The following is a 15991-nucleotide window of genomic DNA, read 5'->3' as shown; positions in this document are numbered from 1 at the left end:
TTCTCCAGGGACCTTTCCATGAATTAAAAACAAACAGCTTTGCTACAAGCCTCCAAACAAACCCACATAAGCAAGGACCAGGTTATATTAAAAAAAAATCTTTATTTCATGTACCAGGATTTTTTTTTTTGTAATTTTCTTCTTTTTAAAATTTTTCTTTTTAACAGTCTGAAAAAAAACACAAAATAAAGAAAATGGAGGTTTGTTTCTTGAACTGGTTTGAGCTGAACATAAGCAGTATCCTTGGAAAAATTTCCCCACCAGTCCGAGCCCTCCCTCTTCTTCCCCCCCACTTACTCCCCCTCTCTCTCTTAAACAGTCACTCACACATACACACACAAGTACTCATTCGTCTTTATGCAATCAAAAATGCTCAAGAACTCTATAGGCGTCAAGTTCTTGAAAGCAGCTTTGGGATTTCAACCAAAACACCATCCTCTGTCTATGCTGGAGTACAGGAAACCATTTTTAACTCGGTTCTCGGGGTTTGGATATTTATTACAATGTCTTCTGCCCCTTTCCATTGTTACAGGTTTGCAGGCTGAGGTGTGGGATTGAGCAGGAGTTCCAGACATTCACTAGAGAATGGGGATGTCCCATATCAATTCCCAGTGTCACCCAAGTTGTATCTTTGCTGTTCAATCATGATTGATCTATCTGCTGAGGCGTGGGGAGAATTCACTCTGTCATGGCTCACTTTCCTATGTACTGCTCCCCCACTCAGCCCTAGGAGAGACTCTATTCTCCTCTGTAAGAGGAGAAAAGAAGGAGAAAGCAGCAATTTCTGGGTGGGTGGCTTTTTCTGAGCCCCGTTTAAAATCCAGCAGGAGCCAAGCTGTGGAAAGTGAAGACTCTTTGAATCGAAACAGCACTAGTTTGACAGAAAAAGTCAAGCAAGAGCCTAAAGGTGCTGAGAGGAGTCCACTGACCCACCCATGAAACCCTTAGCCTTGTATGCATCCTCTTCAAGGCAACACCAACAGCTCTGACATCTCTAGGACTATGGAGAAGTCAGATTTCTTTTGACCCAAGCTGGAACCGCACCTTAAAACTAAGTTAGTACCACGCACTGGCATGGCCATCGTATCAGTCTGCCTCACTGGCTGCCCCACGACCTTGTCAGAGCTTGCTTTTTCCATCTCCCAATAGCAGCTTTCAAGAGGGAATTGAATTACAGGTGTTTGCAGGCACACGGAGGCCCTTCTGCAAAAAGCCACGGCTCCCTTATGCGCATGATGGTGCTTTTGATGTGTGCTGTGGGTATGTGAGGGATAGTTGGTTGTATGAAGGGTAGGAAGGATGGGTGCTATGTATGTACCCCCGCTTTTCACTGATGTAAACCCAGAGTAACTGCAGTGGAATTAGCAATGTAAGCTTAGCATCTAAGCAGGGGGAAAGGAGAATCAGAGATGTGACCAGGAGGCCTGAACGCCCCACTGCCTTACAGCTTACAGTGTTTATGCCCTCACTCCCAAACTGAACATGGAGGGTTACTGCAGGGGTGTGCGCAAGGGCACTGCTTGGATCGGGGAGAGCAGACCTATTAGCAAAGCAGGGAGCTCCTACACCCTCAATTATGCCCCCTCTCCTGACATATGCTAAAAAGCATACACAAGGCAGACATCTAAGCCTCACTTCAGCCTGTTGTGGGCTGCAGTGCCAGGAAACACAGCACCTGCCTGCTACTTAGCTATTAAAGGCACAGGAGCCCCTTTCAGTCCAGGGGGCTGGCAAGGCCTACCCCACGGCCTGTGGTAGAGTTGCATGCCTACTCTTTATGGTCATAAGGAACAGCAGGTGGGGTCAGTAGGTAGAACACCAAGAGGCCCTTGAGGGAAATTTGGGGTCCCAGGAAAATAATTCTCACGGGTCCCTGTTCCCTCGACAGCCACACTGACCCTCGATAAGAGTCGCTTCCCCAAGGACTCCCACTTCCAACTCCTCCCGGCAGAGATAGTACATGGTAAGTCCTTCCTTTCTCTCTGCCTTCTCAATGAGAGCAAGAGGATAGTAGAAGGAGAAAGATGAAGAAACTGGTTGCCTAAAAAGGCTGAGCCCTAGGGATCCTGCTTAACTCCTTATCCCTTCCATAAATTCTGCTGAAACTTGTAGAGCTACAAGATACCTTGTGGGACAACTTGGCTCCTCTGAATTTCAGTACAGTAGGAGAGGGAGAATTTCAGCTGGTGCAGTTTCTCCCATCATTTTGCTTCAGTGCTGGGAAAAGCTGCACCCACTGAATGTCTCTCTTCTATGTCGTTCTGGACAGTACAAACTATCCCATACTGAACATGGCAAGGCTACTGAGGGAGTCTGTGTAAGGCAGGGTAAGTCTACGGTCCTTGTGTGGCTGGCACTGACAACAGAAGGAAGTCAGGGAATAAGCTTTCAGTAGTATATAGCGGGTATTAGGACTGTTTCTTGGTAGATGTGTTGGCTTTGTGGGTGTGTTTGTATGAGGGGGAGGAATGCAGATGGAACAGGCAACACCTATCCATGAATCAGGTAAGCTAACAATGTAAAGAAACTTGACATCAGTGGGCAGGTAGCAGTCACTTTGTCTGCAAGCTTTTTTCTTAAGCCTGGGGAATGAGTGCAGGGAGACAGCATATTGGCCAGCCTGTGAGTGAATGTGAGCGAGGTCTTTTTTCGTAACAGCTCATCCTTGTTCAGTCTTCTGACTCCAGCGATAGCAGCATCTTTCTCTCCCTGGGAAGAGATTTTACTTGGCCCAAGGTTCTTGTGTCCTGTGGGGAATGCTAGCCACCCCAACCAGCTGGCCAAGTTCTCAGGGTGCCTTTTAAAAGGCTTGTTTTGTTGAATGGATTTGGTTTCCATTTTCTCTGTAGAAGCCTCTCAACCCCTAAGATTTTAGTTTTCACAGTTTTTCAAGCTGGAAAAAAAAATGAAAAGAAAAATACTATCTGGCTTTCTTGCAAGTAAATCCACTTATTATATTTACATTTATTTATAGTTGGTTTTCTTTTATTAAAAAATTGCCACTTTTTTATGAAGCTTTTTTTTTTTTTTTGCAATGTCACTGTTAACCTCAGGATAGTCACAGGCTAGTGAGGCTGAACTGATCAGCCTTAACTTCCTGAGACCTGGAGATCAGCAAATTAGCATAATCCCCGGAATCCCCAAGGACAGGAAGGTCACTATTAAGCCCTGCGGATCAGCAACAACATGTTGAATCACCAGTCCCTCCAGGGGGTGTGGTGAGTTTAGGCAGGCCACAATGCACGTGAAAACAAAGGCATCCCTAAGGACACTGAAATCACTGCATTTTACTACCATTGCCCCTGGAGATCCTTAGGAACATGTGAGTCCACAGTGGGTTAAAAGTGAACAGAATACAAACTAAAAACAAAAACAAAAAAACCCAAAAAACAAAACCAAAACCAAACCCAAAAAGAATCCAAAGAGCTGCCTCCTCTTCCCGCTTGGTTTTATAATTTTTTTTTTTAAATTTCTCGGTTCCTTTTTTAAATCTGTTTTTATTAAATATTAAAATAATGGTACATGGGAAATCATGCATTTTCTTTTAAATTTATTTTCTATTTTTTATATTTTTAAATTTCTTTCTCTTGATTTTTTTAAAGTGTTTTCTTTTTTTTTTCTTTTTCCATTTTTTAAAACTTTTTGTTGTTTCTTTTCGGATGTTTCACTTAAGTTTGTTTGTTTGTTTTTTTTTGCTTTTGGAAGGTTTCCCCATGGTTGCTTTCTCCTCTCCCCCCCTGCCCTCCCCTACTGCTCCCTCCCATCCTGCACCCAATTCCCACTCCCACCTTTCCTGTCCCCCATTTTCAGCCCCTCTCGACGGCTTCATACGGGGGTGGTCCGGCGGTTGGCTGTGTTAGTGTGGATAGAGTCCTTGTTTTCTTTCTGGATACAATTGTGAACCTGGAGGAAGCTGTTATCCCTGTCTGAATTGTAGGTGGCGGTAGGGGTAGTAGCAGCCTTCAGGGGGTCCCTGGTCAGGGTATACATCGAGATCTCCGTTGATGGGAGGGTGTTGAACCCTTTGATCCCGACGGGAGAGGCATCCCTGGAGTGTGAAGGCTCGGTGGAACGGGAACTGGAGCGACTGCGTCTCTGATAGCGGTAGCGGTAGCTGGGTATGCGGGTAATGGCAGAGGACTGGAGGTAGTCCGTGGCATGAGCATTGGCACGCAGCTGTTTGTGCCGGTCAATAAACATGTGTACGGCCAGCACTCCCACCATCTCGGCTATAATGAAGGACAGGGCCCCGAAGTAGAAGGACCAACCATAAGAGTAACTGTTCTTCTTGGAGTCGCTTTTCGAGGGGTCTCCAGCATTGGCTGATATGTACACAATGATGCCAATTATATTACTCAGACCTGTGGACCAAGGGCAAGAGAGAAGAAAGCGTTAAGACTGACCCCTGGATGTACACCAAGTATTAAGGCTTCATAGAGATGGGTAACTGTTCTGAGTACTACCCAGATATTTTGTCAATAACCTACAGACGTCTAATGTCCAATTCATATGGGTTTGTTTTTAACATGACAGTTGTGCAGAGAGCTGCCATACAGTAATTTTTGTGGCACTTGATCTGCGAATGTTTCATCCTGTCAAGGTCAAGGTCATGAAGCCACCTTTTGGCTCAATTTCCCTTTTGAGCCCTTTTTGGTACTCTCAGTGTGTACTGGCAAATTCACAAGGCAAGTTTAGAAAGGCAACTTAGAGTGGCTTCACTGTTAAAAAATTGCTATATGACTTGTTTTTGACCATGGATGGCTTTACACATCACTTGAAATTCAGTGGAACTGTCAGAACCCCGGGAATGTGTACCCAGCTTCTGGTGTTTGGACAGACATTCCAAGATTGAGCAGGTCATATGAACCCGCAGTCTCAGTATATCCTGCTCTACTTGCAGTCCAGAACTTGACATCTGTTCCTTAGATTTGAAACAAGGGATAGATGTCAGGTTCTGGACTGTAAGTAGACTGAGATATGCTGGCATTGGGAGGTTTGTATGATACGCTTAATCTCGGCAAGTCCATCCCAATGATGAAAGTCTGGTGCTCATGCATTCCCAGGGCTTTGGCAGCTCCGCTGAACTTCAATTTTGGTGCAATGTGTGAAGCTGACCTGTATGTTTAATGAACACCAGTAGCAGCTTGTAAACTACTTAGCACTTTCCCAGACAATTTAAAAACAAAATCATCTTTTTTCCTTTAGTTTACTTTAGTGCCAATCTAGTATGATATTCTGTTTTCATGTAATTCAAGAAGGGCTTGTCTTGATGCAGGCCAGGAGAGGAGGAAATCATTATACACCAGTTTTCAGTTAAAAAAAACCAAAGCAAACCAAACCAAAGGAAACCAAACCAAAACCCTCAGGAGAGATGTGCACTCCAGCACTAGAGAGGGGAAGTGCATAGTCTTCAAAAGTCTGTTTTTAAAAATGAGCTAAACACCTGAGACATTATAGGGCAGTGCTAAAGGGTTCAGCCTTGTTGGTGTTTGCTACCTGAAGAAAAAATATATATCTCAACCATATTCTACCCAGTACCCACAATTGCAAGGGACATGCTAATTGGGGCGGAACATCGTATTTTCAAATTCACAAATGAACTACTTATTTAAGGTATGAAAAATGATCTCTGTAAACGCCTCTTTATAAAAAAAGAAAAGAAAGGGTTCTACCAGGCATGCAGAGTGGCTTGAAGAGCTGCCAGTCAGGAGAAGAGTCCCTCCTACAAATAGAACCTTGAAGAAAGCGGGGAACAAATGCTTGGAGTCTGGTAACTGGTCTTCTGAGGAAGTTCTGAGAAAAGTCTTCAGAGAACAGCCAGCTGTCTCTGAGAGGAGCCCCTGTTACCTGCCTTTAAATGTACTTCCTAAAGAAAGCCTTTCAGTAGTACGATCATAGCCTTTTTGGGATAAGCCAGCTCTGTTGTATATATGTTTCCCTTCATTTTAACCCTGTACCCCTTTAGAATGTAGCTGCAATTGAACAAGAGGGGACCCTGAGGGGCCTGCTGGCTGGCTGACAATGTGCTCTGGTCCCTCATGCCTCTCTGAAGGAGGTTGGGAGGGTAGAAAAGCCTGGAATACCTTTTGTTCCAGGGCCCATTCTAACCTTGCTATAACCCTAAACCCAAATAAATCTATATACATTCAGTTTTGTTTTTGTTTTGTGAAGAATTCCTCTATCTCTCCATCGATGCCTTCTACCTATCAATCACACTAAGATATTTATTTAAACAGGTGCTCCGTTGCAGACCATGGTTCCTTGGGGTTAATCAAGGAGCACTGACAGCAACTCTTAATTCTTTCACATCACAAAAGGCCCTGTTTAGCCCATCGAAAGTGGGCTACCTTATACCCTTACAGGACCCCCCCCCAATGACATTGTTTCGACATTGTTAATGATTCCTTCCTCCTCATCCCCTCTTATTTTTGTGCCTTAAAAAAAAACAAACAAAAAAAACAACCCCTATAACATTTGCGTTCTGAAGGGCCCCAACAGCAATGGAATTTGCAAGAGATCATTAAAGGTAAAACAAGTGATAGGTATATTTATATAAATAATCATTAACAGAAGTATTTAACAGTTCTCACACATATCTTTCCCACCTCCGCCTTGTGTCTTTAAAAAGTCCAGTGTTCAACTGATCAAATCCACTTTGGAAAGAAGGAAAGTAAAACAACTGTCTAACTTGAACTCCTGGCTTGATCCCGTTCTTCCGTTTTCAAGCACTTTACCTGCAACTTTCTATGAAGGCCCTCAAGACAAACGGAAGAATTGCAGCCCTAAGCAAGGGTTTGGGATGGTTTAACTTCTGTCTTATGCATCAGACGTCCATCCATTATCTCCCTCTGTGTCTACTCACAGCAACTTGACCACACCCACCAGCCTGAACCAAGTACTACACCCTTGTGGGAGTTACATTCTCCCCTGCTGATGTCCCCAGCAGTGCACTTACTGTTCGTGAATGGCAGTGAAGCAACGACAGTTGTGGGAGCTTAATATCAGACCTCATTGACAGATCAAGAACATAATCATTAAATCTAACTGGTTTGACTTCAGTGTGGTTGGACCATCTAGGTACATCAGAACTATACCTTGAGTTAAGGGCACTGCAGGATGAGGAGAAATTCACCTCTGGCAAATGATACTGCTGTCCACCTTCTGCATTATCATTGTTATCATTCATCAAACTTGAATGTGGTTCCTCTGCAGAAGGGTTGAACTCTGAGCACAGAGTGGATCCTGCTGCTGACTCTTCTTCTTCCTCCATGGGTATCACCATGTTGGATTTTTTCTGCCTAGTCCTATTACTAATAGCGTCAGCTGCAATACCTACGTCATCCACTTCTTCAGGTGCTGCAATAAATCCACAAGGTCTCAACATATCCTGGTGCAGTGTTCAAATTAGACTTTCCCTGTTCTCTTGTACTCTGTAGACTGGAAGATTTACATCTAGTTGACCCAAAATCAACTAGAGGAGAGCTGGTCTTGTGATAGCAAGCATGACTTGTCCCCATAGCTAAGCAGGGTCTGCCCTGATTGCATATGAATGGGAGACTTGATGTGTGAGCATTGCAAGATATTCCCCTCAGGGGATGAAGCCGCTCTGGGAAGAGCAGAAGGTTTCAAGTTCCCTCCCTGGCTTCTCCAAGATAGGGCTGAGAGAGATTCCTGCCTGCAACCTTGGAGAAGCCGCTGCCAGTCTGTGAAGACAATACTGAGCTAGATAGACCAATGGTCTGACTCAGTATATGGCAGTTTCCTATGTTTCCTATGTAAAATCACATGCCCCTCTGCTTCCCATCTCTCTGCTAGCTTCTGCATACCTTGGGGACTTAAGTTACACACTAAAGCCCAGTCTCCTATTTCAATAGTTGATCTCATCACTTTGGTGTTCTGTCTCCTTTTGTTAGCTTGTTGATGCTTTTCACTCTCTTTGTTGGCTAACTTGTACACATATCTCAGCCTACACCTTAAGTACTTCACATATTCCTGATGAGTCACTTCATCTTTTCCCCTATGTTTTATTCCAAAGCATAAGTCAATGGGCAGCAATCGTTGTCTTCCAAACAACAGAAAATAAGGGGTGTCATTCCTGGTACAGATATATGCATGTACCAATGGTTTTATGTACTTTCCCCTGGTAGTCTTCTTGTTTGCTTCCAGAGTGCCTAACATGTCTAATAGAGTCCAGTTGAATCTTTCAACTGGATTTCCTTGAGGACGATAAAGTGTGGCATGAGATTTGGTCCCAGCAATCTTGCTCAGTTCAGTAACCTGCTCTTATTCAAAGCTTGGACCTTGATCACTATAAAATATCCTAGGTAAACCATTATGAAGCATAAATTGTTCCCAAAGAGTTGAAAAGAAAAGTTCTCACTGTCTGGTCTCTTGTAGGTCAGGACAGGCTTGTGCATATTTAGTAAAGTGATCAATAATCACCAGGATATTTTTATTGCCTGTGGAATCTGGTTCCAGAGTAAAAAAAGTCTATACAAATAAGTTCCAATGGAGCATAAGTTTTTCTATCCACTAGCTCAACAGCTCTCTCTACCTCAGCTTTTCTTTTCACACAGCACTCACAACTTCTGTATTTCTGCTCTACAGCTTGTGTCATTTTAGGCCAGAAGAACCTGTCCCTAGCCAGGTCTAATGTCCTTTCTACTCCAAAATGACCCATTCATCATGGATTCTTTCCATGATGGGCTTTTTTTCTTCTTTTTTGGTGAGTATATGGCATCACTAACTGTTCCACTTCCTCCTCTTTTTGTTGCACTCTCTGATAAAGAACTCCATTTGACAAGAAAGGTTTAGCCCATTTCTCAAATACAATCTAACCTCATACTCTTCACTTTGTTCCTCATCTGGGTTAGGCTGGCAGCCTCTCTGATTATTTTGTCTTTCCTCTGCAGTTTCTTCCAATCTGGAGGTTTAGTATCTGGATTATAAAGGAATTCTGCCCCGTAGCTAGGATCTTCAAATTCTGTAGGAATACTTTGTTCTCAGGTATGTAAGGTCTCAATAAGGCCACTAGTCTCTGTTGCTAGACTTTCAGTGGTTGAATTATCAGAAGATGCTGTATGGACCCGGATAATGGCTTTGTAGGCTTCAGCATCCCATGAGTTCCATTCTGAAGGGTCTTGCTGATTTCTAGAGAACATCTTGGCAACTTTCTCTGTATGCTGGATTCCCTCTTCATCTTCTGCAGGGTACCATCCTGCCTTGTGGACAGGAAGTCCACATCCACATTAGTTTGTCCAGTTCTGTAAACAATCTCAAAGTTGTATAAAGACAATGCTGATACCTTTCTATGCCCTGCTGAAACTAATTTGGCTGAAGTTAGAACATATATTAAGGGGTTGTTATCAGTCATTGCTTTGAACTCTCTTCCATATAAGAAGTCATGAAATTTGTCACCAACTGCTCACTTCAAAGTTAAAAACACTAACATGTGTTGGATAATTACGTTCACTGTGACTCAAAACTCTACTGGCATAGGCAATGACCCAGGGAGTACTCTCTTGAATTTGAAACAAAACTCGTACTAGGGTCAGTATGCAATATATATGGTAGTTTCCAATCAGCAAAGCCCAACACAGGTACAGTGGTCAAATTTTGTTTCAGTGTCTCAAAAGCTTCTTGGCAACTTGCATCCCACTTGCTTTCAAGGGATTGGTTTCCCCCTTCTTTACCTCCTTTGGGGTTGCCTGCTAACAGTGCATTCAATGGCTAGCTATAATAGAATATCGTTGCATGAAACTTGATAATATCCTGCAAAACCAAGGAACCTACAAAGTTCTCGGATGGTAGAAGGCACAGGCCAGGTGCTAATGGCATCTGTATTCCCTTTATCTGGCTCTTTTCCTTGTGCTGATATTACGTGGCCAAGATATATAACAGACATCCGAAACAGCCTGCATTTTGAAGGTGCCAATTTTCAGCTGTAACTCTGTAGTTTTTCCAAAACTCTCAGAAGACGCTCCTCATGCTCCTCTTTAGTGGCTGAAAAGATAATTAGATCATCCAAGAAAGCAACTACCTCTGTTAAATTTAACCCATTCATAATCTTCTCTATCATCCTCTGAAAGGTGGCTGGGGCATTTGTTAGGCCTTGTGGCAAAATTTTTAACTGCCAGTTGCCAAATAGAGTGGTGAATGCAGTCTTTGGCAATCTGCAGGCTCCATAGGTACTTGATAACAACCAATCTTCAAGTCCAATACAGAGAACCATTTAGATCCTACATAGGTTTCCTCCATTCTGGGTAAGGGATTAGGATACACATCTTTCTTTGTTACGTTGTTCAATTTTCACCATCCTAAGAACCCCAGTTTTCTTCCTTACAAGCACAATTGGTGATACATATGAACTGCTGGTTTCCCCAATTACATCCAGTGCTGCTAGCTCACACAAATGTTGTCTCAGATCCTCAAAATCTTAACACATTTGTGCCAATGATGGCCGATACTTGGTTTATGCACTGATCTGGGCACACAAGAGCAAGAATTTCTCATCCATATTTTCATCATCATGTGGGACATGCAATTCAAGAACTATGTATCCTAAATAGGGCACCATCTGTCCTCCTGCTCCTTCTATTTCAAGCATGTCACCAATGGAGTGTAGCTCTCGATGGGGCAGACGTTCTCTATAAAATATTTCACATATACAAGTCACTTGTGAACCTGTATCTATCAAACACGTGCACTCTGTCCCAACCTAATATACATAATTTTACCCACTGGTCCTACCAGTCTCTGCAGTATCTCTTTATCATCTGCCTTTCCTGAGGCCCATTGACTAATTTAATTGTCTTGCCCTTTTATGCATCTTTTGAGACAATTTGAGCCTAGGTCCCTATTGAGTTTGTCAGATTCTGATGAACCAAGACTGGATCAGTCCTATTAATACAGTTTCTCTGAAAATGGCCTTTCTGTCCAAAATTGAAACACTATGACTCACGTTCTCTGGGCTTAATTGATCTTCTCAGTTATAGTTTTGGGGAGAGAATGATTTTGTGTCTCTCAACTCCCCTGCTTTTTGAGCAGATACCTTCAACTTAGCTATTTCTTTCTCAACCTCCAAATATTTGGCCTTCCAGTCTATGTCTCTGTTGTCACAATTCCCTGGAGTTTCTTCTATTCTCTTTTTAATTATTCCCATGACTTTGCTTAAAGGCCTCTCTTTTGTAGCTCTTGTTTAAACCTTCTCCCCTGCATATAAAAAAATTATTTCTCCAGGGACCATGCAGCATACAGAAGCTCTTGCCCTTATGTTTCTCATGTACTTTTCATGTACTCTTACTTTTATTTATCCCTATGTATCTTTATCATATGTCATCACCCCTTATACTTTATGCTGGTCTATGACTGTAATAAAGATTGATGATGATACAGAAGCTCTACATAAGCGACACCTTTTGGATCACTATCAGAACCTATGCCTCTTATTTTCAAAGCAGTTAACAAAGCCTCGTGCCAGTATTCTCTACAAAATTATCCCTGCACATACAGATCAAGCTCCTTTTCACCTAACCCATCCCGCTCCCCCAGGATTTCCATAGCCAAGACATGCAGCCAATTCAGGTACGCTGATGGAGGTTCCTTAGTATGTTGATGGGCCTCACAGGATTTTGCTTTTAATTCAGACTTGCACTATGTTGCTATAAGCAGTTTCCAGGATTGCCAAGCACACATCTGCAGTTGCCTTTCTACCTGCTACTAAAGCTACTGTTGTCCTTTGCCAACCCTTGGAACGTGAGGGTTCCCTTGGAATGTGAGGGCTCCATTCCCAGAAAACCTCATGGTTGGCGAATTTGTGGTAGATGAGGGGGTTAGGGGAACCGTGGTCACAGAAAGACCGGAAATAAGGTAAAAAAAATAGATTGAATCACCTCCTGACCCCTGGAAATGTCCCCTGACCCCCAAAATCACTGACCCCCCCAATCATGCAACCCCCCAAATCAAACAACCCCCCCAAAATCACCCCTAGAAATGACCCTGACCCCAGAAATTCAACCCCCCAAAACACTCACCAAACCGTGGATATTCGAGTCACGGTTGGCGAGGGCAGTCACAATTTCCCAGTTGTGGATACTCAAATCCGCGATTGGGAAAACGGTGATTGATGAGGGACAACTGTATATGCAAAGCTGGAGGGAGCAAGCTCTCTATTATTTGTACCCTTTTCATATTTGCAGGAATATTCTCATCTTTTACTAATATTCCTGCTTGCACTGTCCAAGTAAAATAATCTACTTTTCCAAAGGCTTTGGGTATGATGCCTGAAAAGATCTTTCGTTTCACTTTTGCATCTGCTGCTGGAGTCATCATTATACTTTCAGCTTGCAAAGCAAAACCTTTGCTAACAATTGGTGTTGCAATTCAGGGGAAAGACTTACAGCAGCGACAGAGGTGCATCAGGGTAATGTTGGAGCCTGGACCTAAAGGCCTTTGGAGGCCCCTCCTCCCCTGCAAATTAAGCATCATCCTGCTCAGCTGGGCGACCACACCCCCTGGGATAGAGTAAAGAGGATTTTGAGTGGTAGTGGTGGTGGTAGTGGTGGTGGGGGGGCAGGGGCTGTGGAGGCCCAGTAAGAGGTCCTCCAGGGGAAAAGGTTGATATTGGTGTTCTTTGCTTCACATAACTGCCACCTACTACCGTAATCCCACTTTGACTGCTTGAGCACTATTCTTTGCCTCTTCCCAGAAAAAAGCTGTGACTTCTTCATCTACAGGAATTCCCACGTAACATGCAGCCTTCACTGCCAACAATCCTTTTCTATTTTCCAAACAGCACTGGGAGTCTGGAATTCACATAGTAACACTTCATTTCCTCTCCCTTTTATTCTTTGCATCTTATTAATTGCATCATACATTCTGCAGCCTTCTTTATGTCTACATTTGCATTGCCAGGCTTGCATTTACACCACTAAACAAAACAGTTTTGTACAAATCAAAATCTAACTTTTTGCACACATCCATTGCAACTAATTGTACACCTGCAAATTCACTTTAGGCCCTGCTTAAAGTGGGTGCCAGTTTTGTAACATGTGGGTTCTGAAGGACCCAAACAGCAACAGAATTTGCAAGAGAGCATTCATGACAGCATTAAAGGTAAAACAAATGTTAAGTATATTTATACAAATATTCCCACTGTCCACTTTTGTCTTTAAAAAGGCCAGTGTTCAACTGATCCATTCCACTTTGGTAAGAAGAAAAGTAAAACAACTGTCCAACTTGAACTCCTGGCTTGATCCAGCTCTTCCGTTATCAAGCACTTTACTTGCAGCTTTCCATGAAGGCCCACAAGACAAACTCAAGAATTACAGCCCTAAACAAGAGGTTGGGGCTGGTTCAATTTCTGTCTCATGCATCAGACAGATGCATGATCCATCCATTATCTTCCTCTGGGTCTACTCACAGCAGAGTAGCAACTTGACCACACCCACCAGCCTGAACCAAGTACTACACCAGTGGTTCCCAATCTGGGTTCCTCCAGATGTTGATGACCTACTGCTCCCATCACCCCCAGCCACAATAAATTGTAGCTGGGAATGATGGGAGTTGTAGTTCAGCAATATCTAGAGGAACCCAGGTTGGCAACCACTGTACCACAGCCTATGGGGTGGACGTGGTTACATAAGGCATTTATAATTTGTAAAGCATCTAGGTTGATATTAAGTACTTTATAACAAAATACCCATATTTACCCAAACCAAAGACAACTCTGAATTTAATAAGACTCCCTTAAAAAGTAGAGGTTACATACAGGCCATAGCTGCATTTACTCAAGAGGAACAGGACCCTGAATTTAAGAGGATTTCCCAATTTTTAATATTAAAACATTTGGAAAAAAGTTTTAGGTAAATACAGTAAGTAAATAATAGTAAATAAAGTAAATAATATTTTCTTTACATTATAGTTATTGCACTACTACAATATTCACCACATTGTAGCTTCAAATAGAAATGCATCATTGGAAAACAAGCCCTGGCATGTGACTTCACATAGTAAACATGGCTGTTCCATTCAAGGAGGTAATTCACACAATCAAAAACTGCATTCTACTGGGTTTGGCAGCTATGTGCGCTACCAGTTTTCGGTTGTGTTGAAGCAAGGCAGTAGGAAAACCTGGTTAGCTGGGTACCTTGCTTACACACAATCACTTCTAGGTTTTCCTCCTACTTCCTTCCACACAACCAGGGGCGGAGCCACCATTGGGCAAATGGGTTCAAAGAACCCAGGCCGCTGCCAATCAGCGGCCGTGCCTCGTGGCCCTGACATGCCCCCCGCATCAGATGCCAGATTTGGGGGGCATTATTTCACTCCCAAATGGGGCTGTGCAGCCCCATTTGGGAACAAAATCAGCCCACACTGCATTGGCAGCACGGGCTGGAGCAACTCTCCCTGCCTTTAAAGAGCCGCTCCTGGCCTTGCTGCCAACACAGCGCGGGCTGATCTCCCTTCCAAATGGGTCCATGCGGCCCTGTTTGGGAAGGAGACCACACCCCGCACGTCTGGTGTCAGATGCAGGGGTGTGGCTAGCTACCCCCCTGCGTCTGACGTCAGACGCGGGGTCGTGGCCGGGGCCAGGGGGCTGTGACGGCCGAACATGGGTCGCTGCCAGCCTTGCTCCGCGCCTGCACACAACCGAAAACTGGGAGAACACACAGCTCCCAAACACGGGCAGAGCACAGTTCCTGACTGTGTGAATGACCTCAAGTTCTGTTTCTCCTCCAAAGCAGATTTCCTGTGGTGACTGCCAGCCACTTATTCTACCACCTTCTCCTGACGACTTTGGCCCTTCTGTGTTGCTGCTGCCGCCATCTCCCCCTGCAACCTGGGAAATAGTACTATCTACACCAGTTTTGCTTTATTGTTGATGTGCTTTTATTCTGTTTATTTTCCCTCTTTGAGGGGGAAAGTGGGGTATACATTTTAAAAATAAATGGAAGCAAATGTATCCAGGGGTGTAACTATAAGAGGGCAAGGGGAGACAGTTGTCTGGGAGCCCACTGCCTTGGGGGGCCCCTCAGAGGCAAGTCACATGAAGCCCGGGCTTCCTTCAGTTGTATTCATCCTCCGAAATTGATGTGAGTGTTAAGACCTGGAGCTACCAGAACAGCATGTCTTTCTCTAGTACCATTAAATGACTTGCATAGTCCACAACTGAGCTTCAGTGAGTGGGGGGGGGGATTTTAAAATGTTGTCTTTGGGCCCACTCCAACCTTGCTACGCCCCTGTATCCATATGTGTAACTGCTTTGTTGGAGGGCAGTGCATGTTTTGAAATATGCTGATATTCTTCTTCTTGGCTTAATGTAGCAGGTCGACCTACTTTCATCTGGCAAATATTGCAGGGTATGAACAGTGGCAGCACCAGAGGAAGAAACTGAGCGGGGGGGGGGGTGTGGACACAGAAGGGACAAAGTGCATTCATGGGTGGTTGAGCTGTGTCCCACATATTGGATTTCTGAAACAGGAATAGAGGTGGGGGTCAAATTACTTGCCCCTGCACTGGAGACACCCTTGATATGGTGGAGGGCTGTTGATCAGAATATATTAGGAAGTCCAGGTTCTGTGAAATGTTGGCGTTATGGAGCTGAAATCTATTGAATAAAGGGACATCCTCCATTATGTACTATATCTTTCCTAAGCTGCATATTGAAGGACTGTTGGTAATTCTAGAAAGTGAAACAAAAGCGCAGTTCATGCCTGTATACATAAAGTCTGCATTGTGACTAGTGTCCTGGATTAGACCCAATCCTGCCAACATTTGAAAATTCAGTAAAGCTGCATTATGGGCCTTTCCAGATGAACAGTTTTTATGACAATAAATATATATCTCTTACCCATTTGCTGCACATAGGCATTGTCCCTCAAACATGTACTTCTGATTGTGGGGACATCATATTTTCCAGCATTGGATGCATTATTTTCTCAGATTCATTCCCCAATATGATGTGAAATGTGTTTTTGAGTAAGTGTTCCAA

At 43.7% G+C, this 15991-nt stretch overlaps 1 protein-coding gene across 3 annotated transcripts in view; it reads right to left on the bottom strand.

The window, feature by feature from the left end:
• Window positions 1–72: 72 nt before the first annotated feature.
• The window catches only part of CACNG2 (calcium voltage-gated channel auxiliary subunit gamma 2), a 175340-nt gene continuing 159421 nt past the window's right edge, over window positions 73–15991 (bottom strand). For 2 of the 3 annotated variants that reach the window (XM_053257604.1, XM_053257606.1), the window contains one exon: window positions 2979–4361. In XM_053257604.1, the coding sequence (XP_053113579.1) occupies window positions 3826–4361 (536 nt within the window). In that variant the 3' untranslated portion in view covers window positions 2979–3825. Of the gene's footprint in view, window positions 169–2978; window positions 4362–15991 lie in introns of those variants that run through there. The other variant, XM_053257605.1, reaches the window with a different exon arrangement.

Source organism: Hemicordylus capensis, chromosome 5, assembly GCF_027244095.1.
Source record: "Hemicordylus capensis ecotype Gifberg chromosome 5, rHemCap1.1.pri, whole genome shotgun sequence".
NCBI classification, from domain to species: Eukaryota; Metazoa; Chordata; class Lepidosauria; order Squamata; family Cordylidae; genus Hemicordylus; species Hemicordylus capensis.
Note: the sequence above shows the minus strand (reverse complement) of the source record. Positions and strands in the feature narration are given on the sequence as shown.